At 38.0% G+C, this 15,000-nt stretch overlaps 1 protein-coding gene across 1 annotated transcript in view; it reads right to left on the reverse strand.

Moving 5' to 3' along the window:
• The window catches only part of ank2b (ankyrin 2b, neuronal), a 97,182-nt gene that overhangs the window by 40,177 nt on the left and 42,005 nt on the right, over nucleotides 1–15,000 (reverse strand). The window contains 15 exon segments of the mRNA XM_052149164.1: nucleotides 367–454; nucleotides 1,416–1,557; nucleotides 3,141–3,213; nucleotides 3,318–3,416; nucleotides 3,510–3,608; nucleotides 4,147–4,245; nucleotides 4,347–4,445; nucleotides 6,616–6,813; nucleotides 6,997–7,095; nucleotides 10,306–10,404; nucleotides 10,504–10,701; nucleotides 12,107–12,205; nucleotides 12,396–12,494; nucleotides 14,585–14,683; nucleotides 14,772–14,969. Coding sequence (XP_052005124.1) covers nucleotides 367–454; nucleotides 1,416–1,557; nucleotides 3,141–3,213; nucleotides 3,318–3,416; nucleotides 3,510–3,608; nucleotides 4,147–4,245; nucleotides 4,347–4,445; nucleotides 6,616–6,813; nucleotides 6,997–7,095; nucleotides 10,306–10,404; nucleotides 10,504–10,701; nucleotides 12,107–12,205; nucleotides 12,396–12,494; nucleotides 14,585–14,683; nucleotides 14,772–14,969 — 1,788 coding nt within the window.

A 15,000-nucleotide genomic window follows, 5' to 3' on the forward strand; every position in this document is an offset into this window, starting at 1 on the left:
ACAAAAGGAACCTTATTGTAAAGTGTCACCGATACATCAGTAAATAAAAGTGTTTATATGCATGTGCACGGCAGAAAGACAATCAAACGTGGCATGAGCTGCAACACCCACTATTATGAATATTTAATCCTAATGTGAAAGTGCTTTTTGTTTTCACTATAAACCTAACCAACATATTGTTGTGAAATGTCCTGCTTGAAAGTGCTATCTTTCTTTAAAAATAAATGCTACTTTGTTTGGAGATCTAATGCAAGATATTTTGAAATCAGACATTTTTAAGTGTGGCGTAAGTGCCCAAATATGTTTTAGAGCCACTGTATAATTCTGTCACTTATTAAATAATCCATAAGAAAAATAATCATTTACCTGGTTACCATAAATCATATCTTCCATCACCCCATAATGCCTTGCAGGGTAGTAGTTCTGGTGAGTGTGTGTGTAAGATCTGTCCAGACTGATGACAATCATTAACACAAATCAACCAATCGGCTGTAGGTTGGCATGGCAACATTTACACAAAGCTGCAAACAATAGCAAACTTCCAAAAAACGTAATAACATATAATCTGATATTTTAAAGAACATCAAAAATAACAGTTATAACATGACACACCGATACAAAGAAAGTGAAATGTTTCCCACATACCTTTGTAAGCGACTATGTTAGCATTAGCGGAAAAAGAATGTGTGCATTAAAATATGACAATTAGCATTTATTTATAAAATATACATAATATAAGTTAAAGTTATACTATCGAAGGGTAAAAAAAATGCCATTAATTTCAAAGAATATTGCTTTTACTATATAAATAAACTTTTATATGCTATTTTATATTTAAAAATATGACATAAACATAAATATACGTCACTATACTGAACAAATATACTTTTTTACTGTATAAATTAAGTGCTTTATAAAAATGCAATTTCCACGTTTCTGCTTTTAATCTTGTCGGTACAATCGCCCCATAGACGCTTATTTAAAGTGCATTACTGTACTCGTGATTGGCCTTTTTTATATACAAACTGGGAGACAGATTAAAATGAGGTTTGTAATAATCAATAGGATGTCACAGAAGCCATAAATACAGCTCAATACAGGGAGTGGTGGTGGCGCAGTGGGCTAAAGCACAGAACTGGTAAGCAGAAGGTTGCTGGTTTGATCCTCACAGCCACCACCATTGTGTCCTTGAGCAAGGCACTTAACTCCAGTCGCTTTGGATAAAAGCATCTGCCAAATGCATAAATGTTGTGTAAAGTTGTATTTAACGCTGCACCATGGTGCAGGACAAGATGGTAAAAATTCTACATAAATATTAAACAATGGCAAATTACAGTTTTTACAGAAATTGGCAGAATTCAAGAAAAATATGACCCTATTTATCAACTCCATATTTCATATCAAAACGAATCTACCTGTCAGACTGTCCTCCTTCTAAACTGAAGCGCAGGTAGTTCATGCCGTCCAGGTATTGACCAGGTAAAGAATCATCTCCTAACTCTCTCAAATCTTCGGCCCTCAAGTACTCGCCACCGTCACCTGTCATTGTGTCATCACCTGGTGCACATATTGCATTACAAACAAATGCATTGTCAAGCAGTTTTACAATAAATAGATTAGTCGTTCTAAAACTTGAGAGACTGTCAGAGATGCAAGCACACAAACACACACCTGCACACTTAACAGGTCCTTCATTCTTGAAATGAAGGATCATATGCATTGGTTTAAGATTACATACATTAGCAAAGCCGCTATGATTGTATTACAGCAAACTACTGTAGACTGCAGCGATTCTAGGGCATTACAGTAAAGAATGAAGCTTAATGAAGCTGTTCTGCCGCAGTTGTCATTTTTGTCCAGCAGGGGCAGTGTTTCTAGCTTCTGCTTTAAGCCAATGCGCTGAACAATGAAGGCAAGACATACTGTAGAGCGACAGTGGAGTGTGGCTGGCAGTAGCGTATTGGCTGCCTAGAGTGTGGAACAATGAGATATAACAACAAGAATAAAACAGATAGAAACAGATTAAGAAATAAGCGACTGTACGAGTCGTTTAGCAAACACAAAAACAAGCAAATGCGAGTCTGTAGCAAACTGAGATAGATGCTCAAACGTCAACATTGTTGTTTGAGGGCATTTTTGTGGCTTTTACTCCATGTCTGTTAGCTTTGAGGCTATCATGGCCGGGTCTAACAGTGGGGCTATGGGGACATTGCCCTCCTAGATTTTCAATGCACAGCACGTTAATCACAACACAAGCTAATTACCAAACTAGCACGCTTTGGTGTTTTCTGCAACTGTTATCATTTTGCTTAGTAAAATACACCATGATTGATCCTTCCTTGAAATTCACAGTGGATCATTCGATTAATATTGCTGAAAGATCTCATAATTAATAGCAGGGTCGTAGCAAATGGGGTGAAAGGTGGTAACGATTCTAGGGGCCCACAGGTCCAGGGGGGGCCCACAACAAATTTTAAACCGTATATATTCGTATGAAAGTGGCCAAGAACAATATATAGTCAGAGGGCCCATAATTCCTTGCTGCAGCCCTGATTTATAGTACCGATTATATATATATATATATATTGGCCAGGTCGATTAATCAGCCGATATTTGGCTATTATGTGATCGACCCACTTTACCGACTTCAGATCGACTTCAAGTCAACACTTTCAACGCTTTGTCTGCATTTATATTGGCCATCGGCCATCCTGGTCTCTAGAGATCGGTCTCGGCCATTGAAAAACCTGTATCGTTCGACCTCCAGTACCGATACCTGCAGTACAATTTCAATAACAAACAATAACAATACAACTTTTTACTTATATCATCATGTTTCAAGAAAAAAAGAAAGTTCATCAACCACTCCCATATATAGTCAGTCATCCAATCAGGTCATTGTCAAAGTAAACAACCCCAAACCATGGCGTGCAAACTTGTTGCCTATACAACATCATTAAAACGCCACACTGATGCACACTTAGGCACCAGAATGCCTTCAAAATCAATGGAGTCATCCGACCCATGTTTAAATGCATAAACCCATGTTTAATACACAATGTGTCAGGCCTGCCAGTATATTTGAGGAGATCATTAGAAATCTATTGATTGACGGATCAGTAATTGTTTGTTATACTCACCCTCTTCGTCAGACACGTCAAGCACTTCTGTCATGGTTTCTGGCACATTTAACTTGTGTTTCTCTGTCACCGTCTACATCGAAGCAAACAAACACAGTTATGCAGTAGTAATAACCACCCCTTTGTGTCTATTACTAATGCATGTTTAATGACATTTAATTATTCATGTAAACTTGCCGTTGTAGTAGTGATAATTTCCTCTGTGATCACCCACAGCGTGTCAACCACAGAAATGTAACCAAGGCGACGGGCGATGGCCAGAGCCGTGTTTCCATTCTACATAATACAGTAAGAGACACATCATCAACACACCAGATAAATGTGCATGTGTACGTGTGTACGTGTGTTAATGCGTTTAGGTTTGCTCACCACAGTGATGGCATTGGGTTTGGCTCCAAACTGGAGTAAAACATTGATGATGTGCGTGTTGCCTTGTTGTGCGGCCTGATGTAGCGGTGTATAACCATTCTGACAAGACAAGCATGCATATTTAGACTGTACATTATCCCTATAACATCTTTTGAATAATAGATACATATTATAACCTATTTATATTACATCCCCTTTTCTCCCAATATGGAATACCCAACTGCAGCTACTTAGTAGGTCCTCGTGGTGGTATGGTTACTCGCCTCAATCCAGGTGGAGGAGGACAAGTCTCAGTTGCCTCCACCTCTGAGACCAGTCAATCCGCACATCTTATCATGTGACTCGTTGTGCATGACACAGCGGAGACTCACAGCATGTGGAGGCTCATGCTACTCTCCATGATCCACGCACAACTCACCACACGCCCCATTGAGAGCGAGAACCACTAATCACGACCACGAGGAGGTTACCCCATGTGACTCCACTCTCCCTAGCAACCGGGCCAATTTGGTTGCTTAGGAGACCTGGCTGGAGTCACTCAGCACGCCCTGGATTCAAACTCGTGACTTCAGGGGTGATAGTCAGCGTCAAGACCCCAATAAGTTTAGTATTAAAAAAAGAATAGAATGATAGATACCTTTGTCTTCGCATTAACATTTGCCCCGTTCTTCAACAGAAAATTAACAATCTTAGCGTTTCCATAGTGACAGGCGACGATTAGAGGCGTGTATCCCAACTGGAAGAGATTTCAAATGTCTCATTCACTCAGTCAAATTTATTAAAGGTTATTAAATTCAACTATTTGATTTTGAGGTACAATAATGCTTTTTTTTTTACTTTTGTCTGTTGGTCCAATTTGGCACCGTGCTTGACTAAGATCTCGCCAACACCGACTTTGTCTTCTTGGGCAGCAAGATGAAGGGGAATAAGTCCACTCTGAAGAAAAGACGAAAAATATGAAACAATCAAACCTCATATATCTACACAACAGAGCTGGAGATGGTCACGGGCACAATAAGAGAATATTGGAATAATAGTGTTGCTCTTGGCTATTTATTATAAATTTGATAATAATAATAATAATACAAATTTTTATATTTACATTTACATTTATGCATTTGGCAGATGCTTTTATCCAAAGGGACTTACAGTGCACTTATTACAGGGACAATCCCCCCGGAGCAACCTGGAGTTAAGTGCCTTGCTCAAGGATACAATGGTGGTGGCTGTGGGAGTCGAACCAGCAACCTTCTGATTAACACTTATGTGCTTTAGTCCACTATGCCACCACCACTCTAATATGTTCTGTATTTTTATTTTTTTGTTCTGTTGTGTGTTGCTATAGTTAATAAATAATTTCCATCGTATTACTGTACTTTTCTTTTCATATACAGTGTGGTACAGTTACTTTAGGTAAAAAGGAACTATGGACAAGCAGTAGCGCTGCAGCTAGCACGGTCACGAAAATAAAGCCCGAAAATGGACATGAAGAAAATGAAAAAAGAAGCAGAGTGCTATAGATACAATAATAAAATAAGGGGAGATTTTATGCCCTTTATAGAGTATATTTTATAAATTGTGTGTGTGTGTGTTTATATATATATATATATTTGGGCTGTCGATTTAAAGCGTTAATTCAGTGTGATTAATTTGGCAAGAAATAACGCATTCAAATAATTAACGCAATTAATGGCAATGCCCCAGGACTGTAATAAGGAAGATTCCTGAGAAATGCAAGCTTGTAGTACCACCTGTTTACTCCAGAGGGCAGTAAGTGAAACTTCAGCTGTATGAGCAACACACAGTTTATACAGTGAACAAAACAACCCACAACACAAGCATGTGTTACGTTCTTGCATTCAAAACACTTGATGGAGCGCAAATGCGATCTAAAAGATCTCAAGATGTGTTTAAAGATTGAGTATTAACCTATATTTAACTTGACACAGTGACCTAAACATTGTATGTTTATGACGCAACACACACGAGACATCTAACGTAGGTGTAAATTGACATTAATATGTATAATCTTTATATATTGAATTATTGTTATATGAGGGGCTTTCTCAGCAAATATTTGTATATGTGATTAAATGCAATTAATCGCGATTAATTAATTGAGACACCATGTAATTAATTTGATTAAAAATTTGAATTGATTGACAGCCCTGATATATATATATTAGGGCTGTCAATCGATTTATATTTTTAATCAAATTAATTACATGGTGTCCCGATTAATTAATCGCGATTAATCGCATTTAATCACATATACAAATATTTAGCTTTGTCCCAGACCTTTAATATTACACTATAAAAATGCATTAAAATATAATACAAATGATTATATTTGAACTATGATAATCTAAAGCAAAGAGTGAAATAAATACAAACCATTTTAATATTCATTGTGTGAAAATTCAAAAAATGTACGACTGTCCCACAGTTGTTGCGTCATTTCCACCACACCAAACAGAGATGCCACTAATAAAGTTATTTCAGAAGTTGGTGTACTTGTTAACCAAGTGGACAAAAGTGTCAGTGAAGAGCACGTAATATTTAAAGATAACATCAAGATATCAAGGTAAATATCACTTGTGAGCAGAATATTTTTATTGAGGGTCATTCCCAATCAAGCAGTAATTTTTCCAAAATATGCATAAATATGCACAATAAGTGTGAAAATATTATTTAATTGTGTTTATTTACGATACATAAAATGTTAGCTATGAAATTAGTCTTTGCAAGACTAACAAGTCACACATTTTTATTTTAAAATGTAAAAAATAGCATTTCCATCACCATCATTTCCACCACAGAATTCTATTAAATATAATACCGAATTTGAGATGTGCAGAATGACTTCTAACTTTCAGAAAAATGTATCCTGTGATGCACGCACATACATTATTAGTAGACCGATTTAGAAGATCAGTGAGAGTGCGAAAATTGTTTTAGTTACACTTTATTTTGTTGGAGAGTCCAAAGTGCTAAAAGTGCCCGAAGTTGAAGAAGCACCCATATATATTTTTCCATTTATCAACTTTCTCGGTAATTTCATACCAGTGAAAACAGTTTCGATTCGCATGATTTCAAAGTCATTCACCTTGGTGGGCACATTGACGTGAGCCCCTTTCTGCAGAAGCAGGGTGGCCATCTCACTGTGACCCTCCTGTGCAGCCAGATGAAGCGGGGTAACACCCTGTTTAGTCTGGATGTTGGTCTCAGCTCCATACTGCAGGAGAGTGCTGGCGATTTCCATCTGATTCTTCTTGGCTGCAATGTGCAGAGGAGTGTATCCATTCTACATGAAGAGAAAAGAAATGGAGAACAGTTATGGTGGTGTAACCAGAGAGAACTGAACTATGAGACAAAGAAAGAAAATTAAACCTTTTCAAACACAAACACACACACACACACACACACACACATTTCCCTTTTGCATTCTTGCAGTGGACAGCGTTTTGTTAAGATGAAGTCTTCTCACCTTGGCTGTGGCATGGGGTGAGGCCCCTTTGTCCAAAAGCAGGAGTGCCACCTCCTGGTTATCATAGTGAGCAGCGACATGTAGAGGAGTGAGACCGTTCTGCTGGGATGAGGGGGTCAAGGTTAAGCGAGGGCTGTTAGCATCTCAAAAGCATTCAATAAACCACAGGGGCATACAAACTGTTTCATGAAAAAAGCAATGTTAGCATGGATTGTTATTGTGTGTTAAAGTGATTCTGCCATCCTCATGTCCTTCTAAACCCGTATGACTCTCTTCCATGGAACAGGACGAGGCATGATGTTGCATCATCTTTTTTCCATACAATGAAAGTGAATGCTGCTGAGGCTGTCGTTCAGCTTTTGTGTCATCTCGCTATGTGCTCCATGGAAAAAAGAAAGTCCTATCCAATACAGGAGCTGTGTTGCTGTCTACATAGGCAGCAGACTTCTAAGGTGACATCCTAACCGAAATAGAGGCGTGTAAGCAGTGTCAGAAGTAAACATTTACCTTATGGGGCAATATTTACATTTATGCATTTGGCAGACGCTTTTATCCAAAGCGACTTACAGTGCACTTATTACAGGGACAATCCCCCCCGGAGCAACCTGGAGTTAAGTGCCTTGCTCAAGGACACAATGGTGGTGGCTGTGGGGCTCGAACCAGCAACCCTAAACTTGCTTTAGCCCACTACGCCACCACTCCGTGGTGTTGCCCCTGGATTAGATTTTTGCACAACCAAAAAAAATCTAAAAATTTGTCTTGTTTTCCAGTAAAAAATATCTAAATATTTAAGCAATATCACATGACCAAGAGTGCAATATGGCCCTATATCAGCACTGCTGTAATTCGGTCAGGTCGAGTGCTGTAGGTAATCACAGCAGTGCTGATTTAGGGTCTTATAGCACGATTGCTTATATACAACAGTTCAATGAATTGTTAAAAATATACAATAGTAAATAAAATTAAAAAAAAATGAGAGAAACTGAGTACGGTCATAAAAATGCATTTGTGCAGGGAACTACTTTATTACGCGACCGATCAGCTGTTGCTGTTCAAAACAAATGATGCATCCAAACCTTCGTTAGTAATTCAAAAATGTTCACTTCAGAAATAGTATCATGGCTTGTGCTGTTTCTAGCAAGTTATTGGATAAACAAGGATGGATGAGATAGAGAGAGTGAGAGAGAGAGAGAGACTGAGTGTGTGTGAGAGAGAGAGAGAGAGAGATTGAGTGTGTGTGAGAGAGAGAGTGAGAGAGAGAGATTGAGTGTGTGTGTGAGAGAGAGAGAGAGAGAGATTGAGTGTGTGTGTGTGTGTGAGAGAGAGAGTGAGAGAGAGATTGAGTGTGTGTGTAAGACAGAGCGAGAGAGTGAGAGTGAGAGAGAGAGAGTGATTGAGTGTGTGTGTGTGTGTGAGAGAGAGAGATTGAGTGTGTGTGTGTGTGTGTGTGTGTGTGTGTGTGTGAGAGAGAGAGAGAGATTGAGTGTGTGTGTGAGAGACAGAGAAAGAGTGAGAGAGAGAGATTGAGTGTGTGTGTGTGTGTGTGTGTGAGAGAGAGAGAGAGATTGAGTGTGTGTGTGTGTGTGTGTGAGCGAAAGAGAGAGAGACAGAGAGAGAGAGAGATTGAGTGTGTGTGTGTATGTGTTTGTGTGTGTGATAGAGAGAGAGAGATTGAGTGTGTGTGTGTGTGTGTGTGTGTGAGAGAGAGAGAGATTGAGTGTGTGTGTGTGTGTGTGTGTGTGAGAGAGAGAGAGAGAGAGCTTGAGTGTGTGTGTGTGAGAGAGTGAGTGAGAGAGAGAGAGAGAGACAGAGAGAGAGATTGAATGTGTGCGATCAGCTGTTGCCACACCCAAGCAGAGATGCTGTCAGCTTTCTGAAGATCAGCTTTCTGAAGATCAGCTTTCTGAAGATCAGCTTTCTCATTGGAAATATATCGTCCAAGCGGGAGTATTTCTCTCTATTTCGCGATCACTATAGAAACCGCAATGTCCTCCACAATTTTAAACAGCACCCATTGTGTAACTAATGCTGTGATGAGCCTTAATGCTGAAGTTGTTCATTTAAAGCCGTTTAAAGCTATTTCCTAGTTTAGTCGTAAAGTAAGTGTAGTAAGTGATCACGGAGAGCTGTTTTATGTAAATGGCTGACACGGATTCACTTCACATCACCTAACTGGCTCATATTACACACAAAAATGATCTTTTGCCACCACCTGCTGGCTAACATATGTAATGTAAGTAGCTCTTAACACATCTGCACTGCACTTACACTTCAGTTTAGCACGGACACAAGCGGAGTGATACACACACACAGTGAAGCATCCAAGTGATGATGGTGTCAGAACATCAGTGCTGATGGAACATCTCTCGTCCAATCAGATTCAAGGACCGGAACTAACTGTTGTATATTTACAGCAAAATATTATAATACACAGTATTAAATCTTGATTTCAGATAAATCTGACAACATTTTGGGCTAAAAATTTGTGCTTTAAAAAATAAAAAATATATCTGCCAATAGCATAAGAAAAATTAGGGTAAGAAACATATTTTCCCTTTGAAAAAAGTGTTTGTATTTTTACCCCACTGGCAAATAGTTTTTCTTGATTTAAGCATAATAACAAGCAAAATGGCATAAGATAAAACTACATTTAGTTAAGTAAATGAATCTTGTTTTGAGAATGTTTAGATATTCTTACTAGAAAACTAGATAAAAATAACAATTAAGAAAATGATTTTTTTTGTTGTAATGTGGGGTCTTTTTTTAACCTTCAATGCGCATTAACCATTCAAAACTGCGTCTCATCCATTTGTGTCAAATATTAGGAATTTTGAATTAAATCACTTCATATGTTATGCCATAATATGCATAACTCGGACTATAATAAAGTATTTATAACTAGATCAGATGTTACAAATAAAAAAAACAGAAAAATTCATTACAAGGGCATTTTTTGCCCACACATTTTGAAGATGGGGCATTTTTAGTGGCATTTTTGCCCAGAGCCCTCCTAAAATTCTGACCGTGCTCATAAGAGACTAATTTAAAAAAACACTCTCCAACTCATCTTAAGACTCGTCCCACCACATGCTGGGATTGTGGTATCTGCAAAGTATACAGTATAAGTGAAGCTGCCTTCAATTTGGCCAAAACAGCGCTGCTTGGAACGGTCTTCACATCAAGGGAGCGCCTATGATGCCTTAACAGTGCCGTCTAGGTAGGCAGCTCACTTGGTTTTGTTACAGAGCCTAATAGTCTGAACGGTAGATAACAGTCTATTTTGAACAGGTTTGTTAGGCTTTTGCTCACCTTCCCTGCTGAGTCCGGAGGGGCCCGTCGCTGCAGAAGCAGTTTGGCCACATCCAGGCTGCCATACTTTGATGCCACATGTAAAGGTGTGAACCCTTTCTGTAGATGTTTAATTACAAATAACAAAACAAATAAATTAATGTATTTATCTATAAGCTGGTCTTTTGATCAGGGTGGCACCATCTGTCTGTCACTGACCTTGGTAGCTAATGAGTGGGCGGCACCGGCCTCCAGCAGCACAGTTGTGACATCAAGATGCCCCTCGCGTGCGGCAATGTGAAGCGGCGTGTAGCCGTTAATGGTGGCAGCGTCCGGGTGAGCCATGTGCTGCAGCAGCAGCTGAACGATCTCCGTTTTACCCAGACGAGACGCAATGTGCAGCGGAGTCTGATCCTCCTGATGAGAAGAAAGGAGTTTAGAAAGAGACGATGGAAATATCAGCTACATGCAATCAACGAGCAATTTTGAGATTATGAAATATGCTTCTGTCATTTTAAACTCTTCCCTCATATTGTTCCAAACCCATATGGCTTTCTATCTTTGGTGGGACACAACAGATGTTAGGCAGAATGATAGCCTCGGTCGCCATTCACCTTCATTGTGTAAATGCAATGCAAAGTGAATGGTGACTGCTACTAACGTACTGCCTAACATCCTAACAAGCCATACAGGTTTGGAATGACACGAGGGTGAAGAAATAACTTTTTGGTTTTGTTTTTAGTAAATACTGTGTACAATGTCTTTGTTTAATTTCAGCTATTTCGTCCATGCCTCATTTGTTATCATTAACCCTTAAAGGGGCAGTTCACTGAAAAATTAAAATGTTCTCATCATTTACTCACCCTCATGTCATCCCAGATGTGTGACTTTCTTTCTTCAGCCAAACACAAATTAAGATTTTAGAAGAATATTTCAGCTCTGTTGGTCCATACAATGCAAGTGAATGGTGACCAGAACTCAGAAGGTCCAAAAAGCACATAAAGGCAGCCTAAAAGTAACCCATAAGACTCCAGTGGTTCTTCAGAAGTGATATGATAGTTGAGGGTGAGAAACAGATCAATATCTGTCATATGTTTCTTTACTATAAATCTACACTTTCACTTTCACATTCGGCAAGTGTAGATGTATAGTAAAAATTGACTTAAATATTGATCTGTTTCTCACCCTCAACTTTCATATCACTTCTGAAGACATGGATTAAACAACTGGAGTCTTATGGGTTACTTTTATGCTGCTTTTATGTTCTTTTTGGACCTTTGAATTTCTGGTCACCATTCACTTGCATTGTATGGACCTTCAGAGCTGAAATATTCTTCTAAAAATCTTTCTGTTCTGCAGAAGAAAAAAAGCCATCTGGGATGAAGTGAGGGTGAGTAAATGATGAGATAATTGAAATTTTTTTGGTGAACTATCCCTTTAAATGCACGGGTGCTTCACTAAACATTATTACACACTCGGGTCTTTAGCGACCCGGCTTGTTCTGTATATCTATCACAAATGGATCTATAAAATGCCCAGATAGTGTCAAATCTTCAAAAAAGTCTACCAAAACATTTTCAAGACATTTAGAAATAATACTGTTGTATACTGTAAAACTATGTTTTATTTTTTAATTATCAGTGAGATGATGCAACAAATCAGGACAAATCTAGAACAGGATTCATTCCTTGCACACTGAAATTTCACAAGACGTAACTGTAATACAGTTGTAATACCCATGCCATGACTGGTCAGTTAGCAGGTTAATATGAGTTAAGTCCACCCTGAGCATGTGCAGCATTGCTTTATGTCTGTGTCTTACTCTTGCCCTGGCATCCACCATGGCTCCATTCCTCAACAGACAGCGAACAACCTCCACCTGTCCAGCACGGGCGGCCATGTGCAGAGCTGTCTCTCCACGCTAAGGACGAAAACAGAGGCAGTTGTGATCAATAGTATATCCATACATCAACCAAGATTTATAAATTCAGGGATAAATATTGTTAATAGTAAGTTCATGGTACCTAATGCATGGACAGTGTAATGTTTCACAGCGTTACCAGTGTATGGTAATAGATATGATGACATGTATGACACACACTATAACTCACTATGTTGCTGACATCAGGAGAAGCTCCATTCTGCAGTAGTAGAAGAACAATGTTGAGGTGACCCATGAAAGCTGCCACATGGATGGGTGTGAGACCAGACTACAGAGAGATCAGATCAACAACATCAATCAATTATTGAATCACTCTTCACAGCTTGACATTGATTCTAGCACAGAAATGCACAATGCCAAACAGCAACACCAAGTGTTTCTTGTGATGCCATTGATTAAATATATTGATGCCAAAAGAAATAACAAAGAAAGAGGACTATTTATTTGTTATTAAACTAATAACAAATAAATGGGTTTAAGTCAACACCACCGCAAGAAATAAATTGTGTAATTTCAATAGATTAAACAATAAATATGGACTTTATAACAAATAGGATAAGATAAGAAAGCAAGAAAAAGTAAAAGTGCACTTTTTCCCCATAAAAAAGTTTGTACTCCTAAAGAAACTAATTGTCATTTTTAAACATGTATATCAAATCATAACCACTCACAGGAGATGAGGACTCTAGTCAAATCATTAACCTTATAATAGCTTTTTATTTGTACATGGGGCAGGGGTGCCCTCATGGGGGCTGCCATTTTAGAATCACATGACCAGTTGAAAACTACTCTCACTACTACTTTCACTCTTGGATTATATTAATCATAGTTGAGTGCGAAAAGTGAATTTCAACCACGGCATCAGTAATTGAAAAAATATTGATTTTGAATGAGCTGCATCTACACCACTAGGTGTCACTGTACGTCCAAGACGACGAGCCAAAAAGTCACTGAGTGCAAATTTAAAAGTGTGGAAAATATCATAGTAGAGCTACAAATCTAAAAAAATAATGTTTTTATATATGTATGTATATAAATGAATGCCCCCGTATAAGGAAGATTCCTTAGAAATGCAAGCTTGTAGTACCACCTGTTTCCTCCAGAGGGCAGTAAGTGAAACTTCAGCTGTATGAGCAACACACAGTTTATACAGTGAACAAAACACTTCAGTAGACACAACAACACAAACATGCGTTATGTTCTTGTGTTTAAACACTTGATGGAGCTCAAATTCGATCTAAGAGATCTCAAGATGTGTTCTAATATTGAGTATTCAACTATATTTAACTTGACACAGTGACCTAAAGGTTTATGATTATGACGCAACGCACCCGAGACGCTACACAAGCATGTCTGCCGCAGGTGTATATTGACAGTCCTTAAACAAGCCCTCATAATAAATCTCCAACTGATTGACAAATTCACTTGTGTAATGGATTGCTGTGAACTGTGTGTCAATGATTGACTTTCAATAATATGGTAGTAAATAATACATTGTATTCTAAAGCTGGTTTTTGTATCCTCTTATCAATGATGAACTCTTCTGCCACAAGAATGTAATGCATTTTAGTTATCTGAATATTTTTTTTTATATATTATATATATATATATATATATATATATATATATATATATATATATATATATATATATATATATATATATATATATATATATCCATCCATCCATCTTCAACCGCTTATCCGAAGTCGGGTCGCGGGTGTATATATATATATATATATATATATATATATATATATATATATATATATATATATATATAAGATAACTATGTATAATTATTTCATCATTATATATTGAATTATTGTTATATGAGGGACTTTCTCAGCAAATATTTGTATATGCGATTAATCGCGATTAATTAATCAGAACAACATGTAATTAATTCAATTACATTTTGTAATTGAATGATAGCCCTAATATATATATATGTGTGTGTGTGTGTGTGTGTGTGTGTGTGTGTGTGTGTGTGTGTGTGTGTGTGTGTGTGTGTGTGTGTGTGTGAGTGTTGTATCCAATTCATTAATTAATTTAGTTGATTTAGTTACTTAATTGCTTAGAAGACTTTATTTACTTGCTTATATTTTCTATTTTTTGGGGATAATTGTATCATAACTATGTTTTAGTTATTGTTACTAAAATGTATTGAAAAACAATCAAATACAAATGTGAAAAAATGTTTTTGTGTTTTGATGATTTATAAGGTATTTTGAAAATACTGGTGGAATCTGGAATCTAACAGAATTCCACATGAAATATAAGAATGCTTCTGCACTGATTGTGGGATGAAACCTGAGGAATTCTGCATTGATAATCTGTGAAGCTCTGTGTTCATACCTCAGTGATAGCTTGAATAAAGGCTCCATACTTGACCAACAGCTCCATCACTTTCACTCTGTTCTTCTTACAGGCGATGTGTAGAGGAGTGAAGCCGTTCTGAAGGAGACAGACAGTGGGAATAAGATATAAGATTATCAAAACTTGCCAGAGGAATCAAGGCTCACTATAAGAAGAATGCATTTACCAGGGCTCGAGCGTTCGGATTAGCTCTCTTGTCCAGGAGAAGTTTGGTGACTCTGTAGTGACCACAGTGGGCGGCAACATGTAGGGCGGTCAGGTAGTCCAGTGTGACATCATCAACAGGTGCCTTGTGCTGCAGCAGGTGCTTCACACACTCCACATGGTCACCCTGCGCTGCCATGTGGAGAGGAGATAAACCGTTCTGCAAAAAAAGAAAGAAACAGAGAGAGTCG

Source organism: Xyrauchen texanus, chromosome 1 (genome assembly GCF_025860055.1).
Source record: "Xyrauchen texanus isolate HMW12.3.18 chromosome 1, RBS_HiC_50CHRs, whole genome shotgun sequence".
NCBI classification, from domain to species: Eukaryota; Metazoa; Chordata; class Actinopteri; order Cypriniformes; family Catostomidae; genus Xyrauchen; species Xyrauchen texanus.